This window comes from Anser anser (assembly GCF_964211835.1).
Source record: "Anser anser genome assembly, chromosome: 1".
Classification (NCBI taxonomy): domain Eukaryota; kingdom Metazoa; phylum Chordata; class Aves; order Anseriformes; family Anatidae; genus Anser; species Anser anser.
Window position 1 is genome coordinate 48,877,943 of NC_139720.1, and position 12,398 is coordinate 48,890,340.

The 12,398-nt window shown below is 43.2% G+C and overlaps 1 protein-coding gene across 4 annotated transcripts in view; it reads left to right on the plus strand.

Moving 5' to 3' along the window:
- Positions 1-10,037: 10,037 nt before the first annotated feature.
- The window catches only part of EEA1 (early endosome antigen 1), a 77,406-nt gene continuing 75,045 nt past the window's right edge, over positions 10,038-12,398 (plus strand). The window contains exon 1 of one of the 4 annotated variants that reach the window (XM_083825951.1): positions 10,038-11,208. In XM_083825951.1, the coding sequence (XP_083682077.1) occupies positions 11,185-11,208 (24 nt within the window). In that variant the 5' untranslated portion in view covers positions 10,038-11,184. Of the gene's footprint in view, positions 11,209-11,242; positions 11,962-12,398 lie in introns of those variants that run through there. The other 3 variants (XM_083825953.1, XM_083825950.1, XM_083825952.1) reach the window with 3 other exon arrangements.

The window sequence follows — 12,398 nt, forward strand, 5'->3', positions numbered from 1 at the left end:
AACTAATGAATCATCCCTTTTAGTACATGGCATGCATGACTGCATTGTTAAAAGCAGTCTTAATCACTCACTGAGAAAAATGATATTGATCATTTCTCCCTTTTAGAGATGTTGTTAACTGTAAGCCTCAGGAGCTCTGACTCACAGCCTGTGTGCTGCAGCAAGCCCAGAATGACTACAGTAGATTTGTAGCTAGTTATAGAAGCCCCCTGAGTCTTATTCTTTGTGTCTTCCTATTATGGCTATAATTTTGAAAGATGGTAGATTTCTTGGCTTTGTACCTTTCTAGGGATCTCTGGTCTGCAGACAGACTTGGACTGAACTTTACACCAAAGTTCAAAGAGGGGAGGTGCTTTTGGTAGGCAACTGATTTCTAGTGAGAACAGAGCAGAACAGTTCCTGAACTGGGGGAACCGTACACTCCATTTTGCCTTTAGTTTTGCACATTTGATGGACAAGCTACACGTACAGCAGTTCATCCTGCTTTATGAGCATAGGACTATGTATCAACAAGACAGTGGAATGAGGAAAAAGAATTAATAAGAGTACATTTAAAAGTCTTTGACGGCTTCCTGGAAAGAGGCTGAATGGATGTGAAGTGAGAAATACATTTCTGCTGTTGTTGTCTAGGAATTGCCAATGGCAGAGCAAACAAAGTAAATAGATAAAAATTTTTCAACCTGACAGGAAAAAACATATCTGTTGTTGTTTCAAATATAGACAGATGTACTGATAGAGCTACTTGTGTATTCCGTGCATAGAAAATACCACACTGAAAGATCGAAGATTGTTACCAAAGCCAAATGGTCAAGTTTTCAGCTGCTGGGGAATGCAGGAATCAAGACGGCCCACATCCTCTTAAATCAGCCTTTTTGTGCATGTATACGCATTATAAGAGTATGGTATGGCTGAATTATGTTATTACGTCCAGGTTATTTATTAGACCAGGATGTCAACTTGTTAATTGCTCCACAAAGGCAAAGGAAGCCCTGGGGCCTCCATGGGGGTCATGTAAGGACAGTTCTGACTGTCAGTGACTGAAAGGTATGCTTGTTGTTACCAACGCTTTCTGTTATTTCCCCTAAATAGCCCTTCTCATTCACTCTGTGCAGTGACCGCCCCCATTTGTTGCCCAGTTCTGTCACTGAGTGACACGCTGCCATCCTGCAGGTCCCTGCTGTCCCACCGCTGCCTTCCTCAGCTGCTGGAAAACACAGTTTGCTTCTGCTGACAGCAGACTCTCAGGAGGCAGGAAGAGGGTAAAAAGGCAGCCGATGAACTAACGATTGCTTGTGTAACCAAAAATGCATGTGTGACAAGACCTCATCGTGTTTGAATGTAGCTGGTGGCAAAGGTGATGTGAAACGACGCTGACACAAGCGGTTGGGGTGGAGATGCCTGGATGCTGCACGTGACGCATGCTTGCCCGTGCTGTCTGGTAGGCTGAGGTTGGTGACTCGGCAGCCCGGTGATTTGTTGGGCACTGTTCAACTGTCACAACTTTCTGTAACAAACGAGTGCAGGGCACAGTATCCTCAGTCTCTGAAGCCCACAGCAAAGAGGTCTCTTCAAAGGGACCAAGTTCACCCACAATGGCTAATGGCCTTTTATTTTCTCAGCAGGCCTTTCTGGCAGCTCCATCCCCGCTCTCTGAGGAGAAAGGACAGGAAGCACTCAGTCCAGGACCAGTTCAATGTAGGATAAGGATCCACTTGCATGCTGCCCAGATGCCGTTGAGTATTTTTTATTTGCTGCTTTGAAACATCAGCCATAAAAATAAGTGTAGGCTACTCATTAAATGCAAATTGCTAAATACAATGGGGAAAAACAGAGAAAAAATATCTCCAGATAAATGACATGCTAAAAGGTACTCAATAAAGGCACTAGTTCTCATCACGTGGTCTTCTCTTTGAGTTGCGCTGGTAGAGGTGGAAGGGTGAGGATGGCTCGGAGATCCCGTGCTTTAGCTGGGACCCCTGGGACACATTTGCTCAATCTGTAGATCAGGCAATCATAGTTTTCTTTCAGCATCTTTGCTTGGCATTGGATGACTGGATTTTTGTTTCTTGGGCTGCCTTTGCTTCAAAAAATTTCTGTCTAGGAAATATCCTTCGCTATATGGAATGGAAATGGGATTTATCTAGTGACAGTCTCACTCCCCTTGCGGGTTGCCTGATGGACGTGGTCACTGGATGGAGGCATGCTGTCATGGGGGAGCAGCCCCCAGGATCAGCCCTCGTTCAGCTCTCAGACATTAACCACCATGGATGAAGCAGGTGTTCCCAGTGGTACCACGAAGAAAGAAATGACAGAGGGAGCCTCTGGAAGAAGAAAGAAGTGACTGGAGGATACCTCTGGAGCAAAGCACAGAAGCCCCAGGTGCCTGCCCCAGTGACCACAGGCTGACAGAGGTGTTGTGAGGTCTGACTGCCCTGTGGGTGCAGAAGAGTGTAACTGGTAGAGCCACAAATCCCAGCCATCCTCTGTGGTCAGTGAGAAATACCAAATAGTAACTGTGCAAAGCTCCAGCCTCTACATAGCTTTCTCTCAGTAGAAAATAACCTGGCTCTTGGCAAAGAAAAATGGACCGACCTGTTTTAATCATCTGTAAATGTTTTCACGATGCAGCGACAGTTACAGTAGCCAGCACTTGTTCTTTGTAAATAGGGTAGCAGATGTCAGGAAACCAACATCTTTAATAACAATCTGTAATGTGATGTTTGAATTCCTGACTGCAACTTCAGCTTAAGGTCTCTGTAATACTCCTAAAATACACTTCCGGTTAGTAACGTCATTCAGCACCATCCTTTCTGCTCAGATCTGAGAGCACTTTTTCATACTTGCTTTTTGTTACATTCATAAAAATAGTAATTAAGCATCAGTGAGTCCTTTATAACACAAGACTCTTGGATCACTTCACTAAATTACTCAGTACAACTAATTGCCCAGCACTTCACAAGGCCCCATTTCTGTTTCAGCGGCCTTCTCTGCAACCCCTCAGTGAGACTGAGATAGCTCCCCATCTAGTATCCCAGTACTTAAGGTGTAAGATTGTGACTCTCAATAGACTTGAGCTTTTTCCTCCTAGATCCCGTCCATGTCTGTGGGCAGGCCCAGGCCTTCCTGGAAGACCTCAGAACTGGGCCCTGGGGTCACTCTGGTTGCGACACTCACCCAGGCCCACTGCTGTGGCCTCACACAGCCTGTGACATCTACATGTACATACTATCCGCCTTTCCACGAGAACAGAGTCCTGAACAATGTTCCTACCTAACAGAGACCCCAGTCCTTAATGGGGATCAAAAGTCAGGTTAACCAGAAAAGCCCTGAATCACGTGTAATACTTCTTTTCCCTTATCATGGACTGGAATATTGATTTGAAGGAATATTGACTGAGGTCAGCAGTAAAACTCTCACTGTCTGCAAGGAATCCAAGAGGCCAGACTTAAATATCTGACACCTATTGAAAGATTTATTTGAATGCCTTGAAAAGAAACACTGAATGCCTGCTCATCGCTTCTGCCTTGGGCCAGGCTATAAAATGGGTGATCTTTCTAGACTCACTGTGGACATCGTGTAGCTGGGCAGCTGACAAATAGTGTACCAGGAGATGACCCTCACCTTCATCCTAAAGACAAATGACATTTTTAACGTTATATATTTGCAACTACGCTGTTATTACAGTTTCAGGGTTTGTGATTATAGTAGACGGGCTTAAAAGGAAGGATTTTTATAAAAATAAGAATTGTCCTGAAAATCTCAAACTCAAATTTCTACCAAAAAAAAATCATTGTTCTTCATTATTCTTTATGGGAAATCTCTATATTTGATCAGAAATTTCTAATATGAATAAAATATGTCAACTTCAAGCAGCACACCTGATTTTCCATTTCTTGCTTCTCCAAATCACCTGGCGATCTCAACAAGAGATTTTGGTGTTCTAATCACATATTCTAGCCAGTTAAATCACCACTGAGACATTTTGCAGGTTGGATGGTTTTAATTGCTTTTTCAATCTTTAATCTTAAAAAGATCATTTCTTTAGAATATGCTTTTTCTTGATTATTTGGTTCATAAACATTTTTGAGGCAGAGACTGCCCATGCTATAGACTTCTACAGTATACGATATCCAGTTTTGGAAGAGCCAGTTATTACAGAAGAAGAGGAGCCAATCATTACAATGCCAAGCAGTAAATAGAGTGAACACTTCTTTTCTGAGCGTATGTATCAATGCCATTCCTTCAAGTGTTCTCAAGAATCACCTATTTCTCTTGCATTGCTCTTGCTATTACAGCTACCTAACAGCCATTCAAGAAAGGACAGGTATGGAGGCCAGGCCACTGCTCCATGGGGTGGTAAATCTGGCTTCAGGGTACTTAAATACAGATCAGAAAAGTTACCAGAACAAATTATAAAAAATACAAGTCTGGTGCAAACTCATCCCACCTAATAATTTAACATTGTTTTAAAGCAGTAGCTTTTTTTCTGGCCAGCTTTATAATGGACATGATTATTTAAATTTATTTATTTATTTATTTATTTATTTTTGCTTGCAATCAACTTATAGTAAGCTAAAAGTATAAAACTTCTTTAACACTACATCCCACATCCTGGTAGTTCAGAAGAAACAGTAGCACACTGGTGCATGCATATTTGATTCAGGTTAAAATTGTATTGTCAGTTGACCCAGTAATGCATATAGCTGGCATTAATGAAAGGAAAGCCTCAGCTGTTGAAGGGCTGATTCTTGAGAATGATGTAGCATTTCATCATCCCACAGGAAATGCATTTGTTACTTTTCCCTTCATTGATTCCCAGTGCCTGTTTGTCCTAGGCTTTAGTAACCACTCTTAATTTTTCATTTGTAAATTATTATTATTTTTTTTTCCCCAAACTTTATGTAGTGTTTATGAAATTGCAAAACTTACCTGCTGTATGCCAGGAAAGGCAGATCAAGAATAAAAGGTCCACTTCATTATTCTTTTAGCATGCACATTTTAACATTATAAAAAAAAAAAAAAGGATTAACTAAGAGATTTTTAATCCTGCTTTGCTTATTCCCATCATTCTTCTCATCTAAATCACTACTACAATTGCTACATAGACAGGTTTGGCTAGTACTGCAAGAAAATCAAGGGTTGGTCAGCAGGGCTTTTAGCAGTGTAACACTGTGCAGCTTAAAATAGCATTTTGGATCCTAGATGCAGTAAATTTCTAACATTAAAATACAAATTCTGAAAGACTTTGAGAGGTTAAATTTATAATAATAGATGACCATTAAGCATTGTGTGGTTACTCTAAGCCTGTAGGAGTATTTATTTATTGTTTGAAAGCCTGGAAACCTCCTTTTAGAGTTAAATTTTGCCCTCTTTATTTAGCAGTCTCTACTCTGACCATTTAAAAATATTTAACTGAGTTGCTGATGCAATGCATGTACACAGTGACACCCAACAAAGCCAACATTTATTGCAACTGCTTACTTACAAAGCCATGAACAAATCATGCATTAATTTTCAGAGAGAGTGAGGGCAGTGTTTGAATCAGTGCTATATGGACCTCCATATATTTAGAAAAAGCTTGTTATTATATTTGGTTAATTTTGTGTTTGAAAACTATCGCAGACCTTCAGCTTTTTTTTTGCAATTATTCAGAAGGGTTATCAAAACAATGCATATAACCATTATTGCAATCTTTATACACCACATTGAAAATCCATCTTCTGTTTCAGCTGCAAATAAATGAGTCCTAGTAAGATTAATGTAAATGATCAGTCGTACTGGCATCCCCTATAATCTGCATAACTAAGAGCTCCCCTGATTATTTCATTTGGAATTTTAATTATTTTGCTGAAAAATCTTTGAAATAGCCTCAAGCATGCCTAGAATAATGGAGAATAATAAGCTTGTGTTTAACATCATAAGAAAGAGAAATTATATACATATATGCGTATGTATAAATATATATAAAAGCACATACCAAAGTGAGCAGGTGAGTAAGCCCAAAGAATGTGTTCTTTAAAATATTTCTGTTTTACTCTGCAGTGGAATTCCACCAATCCCCTTTCTTTTTCCTATTTATCCATTTTCTGCGCCATTTACTTGAAAGTGCCTAGGAAACTTGCCAGCAAGAGCTAACATCTCTTTGAAGTAACAGGATCAGAATGTCATGGTATCACTGCAGCTTTTTAGGGTGGAATTTGGAAGTCTTTGTTTTGTGGCACGCTTTCAACTTCATGCAGAATACTTTCTTAGCTGAGGCATTTGGCAGAGTGCTCTGCATGACTCAGCAGAAGATCTCTATCTCAGATTTTGATCATATTAATATCAAGTTTATTTTTTACATGAACTCATACATATTTATCATTTGAGCTCTCTTTCATGCTGCTGGGCTTTCTCTTGTTCCAATGCCTCTCTCTCCAGCTACTCCAGCAAAGCTACAAGGCATACTCCACACAGCCATTCAGTCCTGGGGGATGGGAAAAGAAATCAATTACTGCAGCCTTTTTGTTGTTGTTGTTGTGAATAGAGATAATTCTATTATTTCTGTCTTTAATTTGGGTTACCCGTGGAGAGCAGCGCAAATCCTACAACATTCAGGTTCTTTAACACCAGGTACAAGTCTGGAAGGCTGTTGAATTTGTTATTAATGCTAGCCATGCAAGCTTTCTTAGTACACCCACTTGTTACTCACGCAAGTAATTGCACTGACTTGAAAGAGGCTTTCTGTAGCACAGGACCTGGCCTGTAGTCACCTCTTTGTTACAGACTTCATCACAGATTCAGCCTGACTCTGAAGAAGCTGAGGAAACACTCACCCTGGCACATGCAGGCTGAAGTACTGATGCTCTGGCCAGCTTCTTCAGTACCTGAAGTTAAGAATTGAAGAGCCGTTATTTTTCTCTGTAGAGAGAAGGGAATGGGTCAGGAAAGACTGATGAGCAGTCTGAACAGCCTATAATCACCCTAGACATTTTGCCTAGCTCCTTACGGAAACAGAGGGGACCTTGTGTGTCTTTCAACTTCCTTGCCTCTGCTCCCCACCAGCTATGGACTGACCACAGCACTTATGTCTCCTGGGGAGTGACTTTTCACCTTGATGTGTCACTTTTAAAACTGGTTTTCTTGGTGTACTGTGAGTCTCCCTGATGTCTTAGCCCAACTGTCTAACACTTATTTCTTCGTATCACAAATTTCACCAGGAACTTCTGCTTTCTACCATTGGTGCCACCTGCAAGAATGACAAGTTTCAACTGGAGTTTCTCAGCAAAATGAAGAAAATATGAATTTGAACAGCACTCTGCATAGTTAGTTTGCAAATATATTTAATGGGAGACAGGAGTAACAATAGCTGAAATGTTCTTTAGGGTTGGTTGTTCTTCCTAGATTTTCATTTGTCCAGCCATGTTCTTAAATGACAATTCTCAGAAGGTGTTTTGATGGAATGGTGCTTTGATTTAGGAATACACATATCCCTAATTTTCTATGGAATACATGCTTCTAAACCACTTGGGGGAATTTGCACATTCCCGCTGTTTCTCCTGGTTTCAGCAACGTTATAAGTTACAATGTACTACTCACCTATGAATTACACTTCTGCACTTAAAATGCTTCCTTTTCTAGTCACAAATTTACTAACTTAATCTGTTTATGAAATGTTATATACTTAACCTACACATATATTTTTTGCAAGTGACCGAATTAGCATGGCAAAGCACACCATGATGCTGATCTAGCATTTTAGAACCCAAACTCCAGATGACAGGTTTTTTAAATCATTGAGGACGGAATGGAAGATGGTGGCTGTAAACTTTATCGGTATCTGGACTCCTTGGCTGCCATTTCATAAACATGTACAGTAGTTGTACAAACATTATAAACAATTTCCAGAGCTAGCAAATTTGTTGCGTTTATTTAAGTATTTTAAAATAAAAGACTTAATGTGACCAATAATTTCCATATTGTAAGTTGTATTTTTTTTTAATATATATATTTAAACTCCGTGTAGAATCCATTTTTTTCCCCATTACCTCAAACATGCATTTGTTGGAGGTGCTTGGGTGAGGAAGATAAAGGGGAGGTTATGGAAACTTTTAATCTTTGAAGACAGATGGTTGGCAAGTTTTTAATACTCTTAATCTTTAATCTTATTATTTGTCTTTGCCTGTTCCATGGTCTGTGATGTGGATTTTTAACATATTACTTTTACCTGCTAGCCATTATGATTTTTAACATACAAATCCTTTAAACCATCTGTTTTGTGCATTCAACTTAAATTCATAGAGTTCAACCTGAAAGGAAGAGCCTCATAAAAAGATGTGTGCAAATCTGAAAGACACTTGCTGAAAATACATGAACAGCATACAGTGACAATCAAAAATGTACAACTAAAGAGCTAGGAAGAAAAAGAAAAGAAAAAGAGAGAGACTTTCTAATGCCTTTTATAAATTGGAAACTTGAAGGCAATGTCTTGAAAAAAAAAGTATACTTTACTAGTGCAGCGTGTCATGAACCCAAATGAGCTAGTGACCAAGAGATTTTGAGGTCAGGAACCTGACATAATTGAAAACAATCACCTGTATAAACCTTGATAATACGTAGGACAGCAGCCCAGAATCTTTGGAAATTTATAGACCACAGGTCTAGGTAGTGTATGTGATGTTGACATTATCACACATTTTCCCTTTCATTTTGTAGAACATGATGTTGGCTCCTTGTGCCCCTCAGGGATGGCAGAAGATTACATGGGCATAGTGTCCTGTGTGCCACAAACCAGGAATCATTGCTTTCATTTGGCTATATGCGTAGCCATAAAACCAAAAACAAAACCATAAGAAAAGGCAACTCTCTGTTGGAATGTCTGTGAGGTGCTACTGCATGCTGGGCCATTCTGAATACTGCTTATACAGTCAAAAGATTTATTTTGATTGTTTGCTGAAATAAAGGCCTGCTGGGTTTTGCAGCTAATGGTATGCAAGAGGTTGATGTGAGTTCAGACTTTAAGCCTTTGACTTCTGTTCAGAGGATGAAGTACCCGCTTCCAGCTGGAATGTCCATGAAAGTCTTTGCCATGATCCTGGTCCAAGACTCTTTTTGTCACCAGTGAACTCCATAAAAAGGCACCAAACCCCTCACAGAGTTGATGAGGTTGGATGAAACGAAAATTTTCAAATCCCATGCCCACGGGCATAAACCATATTCAAACAGCATGAGAGTGCTGCATCTATTAATTCATAAGCATTACTATACATGTAATAATTAAAAGCAAGGAATTCCACTGGAAACAGAACTGATGAAATCTTTATTTTTTTTCCCTACATGTCTGCCCCAAGGGTGAATTCTTACGTGCATTCTTGGTATTTAGTAAAGGCAGTCAAGCTGCAGTCTTTCCTTTACAAGGGGAAATCAGTAGGGTCTCTATCCTTCCTGGTTGCCTGTTGAAATTTGTAGGAGCTCTGTACCTTTGAGCCTCATTTGGCTCTGTCACATTTGATTAAAATTGGCCATTGGATTCAGAAGTCACTGAGGGAATGGACAGTGTGTGTATGTTCACACAAACGTTCACACAAAGAAATGATCATGCATTTCCTTGCACTACTCATCTAAGAAAATCCTCCTTTGATGAACACTTTTCATTAGTGTCCTCAAATTTCTGTCACCTTCGTCTGAGGATGGAAGAATTGCTAACTTGGGAGAGTAAAAAATGGGCCGCTTAAGTTACCTGGCATGGTGAACTGAGCACTCCAGTAGTTCATCATCTAAGTTGCCAAGTGCTCTTGTTGAAATACCTAGTAAAGGGAGTGACGTATTAAAATTTGCAGTCATTTTGAATAGATTTAGAGTAAATGTCTGCAGCTTGGCTAGACGTTTAAGTAACTGTACAGCTGTGCGTGAACAATTTTTTTCCAATTGTCAATCCCAAGCAGAAAATTCAGAAACAGATGTATTACCATATAGTACAGCAAATGTTAAAGCTCTTTCAAACTGTGGACACAGAAATGAAAATGATCTGATGGATGTGACCAAAGAAGTCACCACGCAGCAGCTGAAGCCACCACCACCTCGGTGCGTGCTCTTAACCTGTCCCAACTGAGGAGTAACAACAGCGGGGAACACACTGGCACCTGAAGCCAGAGAAAACTCAGTTCAAACTCAGTAATGCTACAGTGCCTCAAGTCTTAAGCTGCTGCAGCTGAATCCTTCCTGTCCCGTGCTCATAACTCATGCTAACTCTGTGGAGTTTAGAGTACTTAGAAATGTCAGCTTTTGAGTGGAAAAATGTTTTAAAATGTTTTCAATCTTTGTATCACAAGTGGCATTTAGTATTTTCTATGCTCAGGACAGTGTATCATTGATCAGGTGTATTATTGGTCATGACCCTATGCCTTGCATCACATATGTAAAAATTGCAGCTTTAGAACAGAAAAGCAAATTATAAACGTGTTCAAATATATTCTGGAGGCTACTGGTTTTGTAGCAACTCCCCTGCCAAAAGCCTCATACGGGTTTTTGCCTCAGCACCAATAAGCACAGGCTCTGTCTTGATAGAACCACTCTTTTTTTAGCTATTTTTGTTTCAGGGTATGTGTGTGTTGGCCATAGTGCGTGTAAGCAAAGTATTAATTCCTGATACATTGTAAGGGTTATGTGACCAGGCAGCCTCTCCAGGCTCTAAGGCAGCACGGGGTCATTCAGAATTCAGTTCCCAGCGGGTTTGGCTCTGTAAGTTATCCAAAGGAGCGCGCTGTGACAGGGTTTAAGTCCTTCAGCGCAGCACGTCCCTGCCGGGAGGGCCGGGGCGGCGGGGAGCTCCCCGGGGCGGCGGGGAAGGCCCGGCCAGGCCAGGCCGGGCAGGGCGGCACCGTGCCGGGCACCCGCTCTCCCGGCGGGGCGGCGGCGCAGGGCCCCGGGCGCGGTTCCCGGTCCCCGTGGGGCAGCGCCCCACCGGCCGGGCTCTCCCTCCGTCTCTCCCCGGCTCCCCCCGTCCCCGAGGCGGGCTGTGCCGTGCCCTGCCCGGCGCGGTCCCGCCCCGGCGGCTGCTCCGCCTCCCGGGCCGCGGCGGCTGTCACGGGGCTCGGGGCTGCGCCGGGCTCCTGCGGGGCGGGGGCGGCGCTGCGCGGGGCCCCGCGGCTTCCCCTCGGCGTGGCTGCCACCGCGACCGCCCGGCGGCACCCGGGCCCCGCCACCATGTTCAGGCGGATCCTGCAGCGGGTAAGGCGCCCGGCGGGGAGAGGCGGGGAGAGGCTCGGCTCGGCTCCTCCGCTTCCTGCTGCCGGCCGGGCTCGGGGCGGGGGACACCGGCCCGGCCTGCTTGGCCGCCGCCGCTCCCTCTCCTGCCGGCCTGGCGGCGCCGCGGGGACGGCCCCGTGCCGAGCCGTGCCGGGTCGGGGCCTGCCCGCCGGGCGGGGGCTGCGGGGTCCCCGCCCGGCCCTGGGCAGAGGCCGCGGCTCCGCCGGAGGCTCCCGAGCCGCCCGCGTCCATCTTGCAGCTGCCCGTCCGCCCTCCGCGATCCTCGGAGCCGGCTTCTCCCGGGGAGCCCCGCTGGCCGCACGGCGTGCCCCTGGGCCGAAAGGCTCCCCGGGCGTCTGCTGGGGAAGGCTGGCGTGCTTTCCTCGCCTGCTGCAAGGATGCGAGGGTGCTGCTTTGTTGCGGAGGGGAGGAAAGTGCATCGCTGCGCGCACCGCTGGCTCCTGGCGTGAAGCACGTGTCCCGAGCTGTCTGCTCTCTTCAGCCTCAGTGGGTGAAGGTTGCCCTTGGTGTGTTGGGAGCTTAGCGTTACAAGGAGGAACTTCCTGAAACCCGGTGGGAAGACGTACCAGCGAGCAGGGAAACCTCCCTATCAATCTAATTAAATACTGTTGGCGTTTAACCAGGTGTTTGTTGGTTCTGAGGCATAACGGGCCTTTGAGGAAAGATTATGTGATGTACAAAACACCTTGGTACAAGGGAAATTTGCCTCTAAGTGTAAGTTTAGCTAAGAACCTAAAGTCAGTATAAAAGTTTTCAGGTATTAGGAACAGCCATTTTCACTGAAAATTTTAAACAAATAACCGTTCCCCAGTGGTTCCCAAAATTACAGCATTATAGTAGAGCCAATTGCTAACAAAGGTGAAACAAAGATGTCCCAAAATAAATAGGGAAATGGCAAAATTTGTAAAGGTGTTTTGATTGGTGCAAATAACTATGCTTTTAAAAAATTGCTCTTTCATAAACCGCCTAATGCCCTTTCAGTAGAAATAGTGATTGTACACATAATCTCATATGTACCTTTTTGACCCACAGTCTGCAGTTGGCAAAGTGGGAGAATAACTTTTGATGTGCTTTGGTGCTAAAAGTGAGCCTTTGGTTGCTGTCAGATTTGCACACAGAGTAAATAAGTATTGAAATCTTTCCCATCTCAG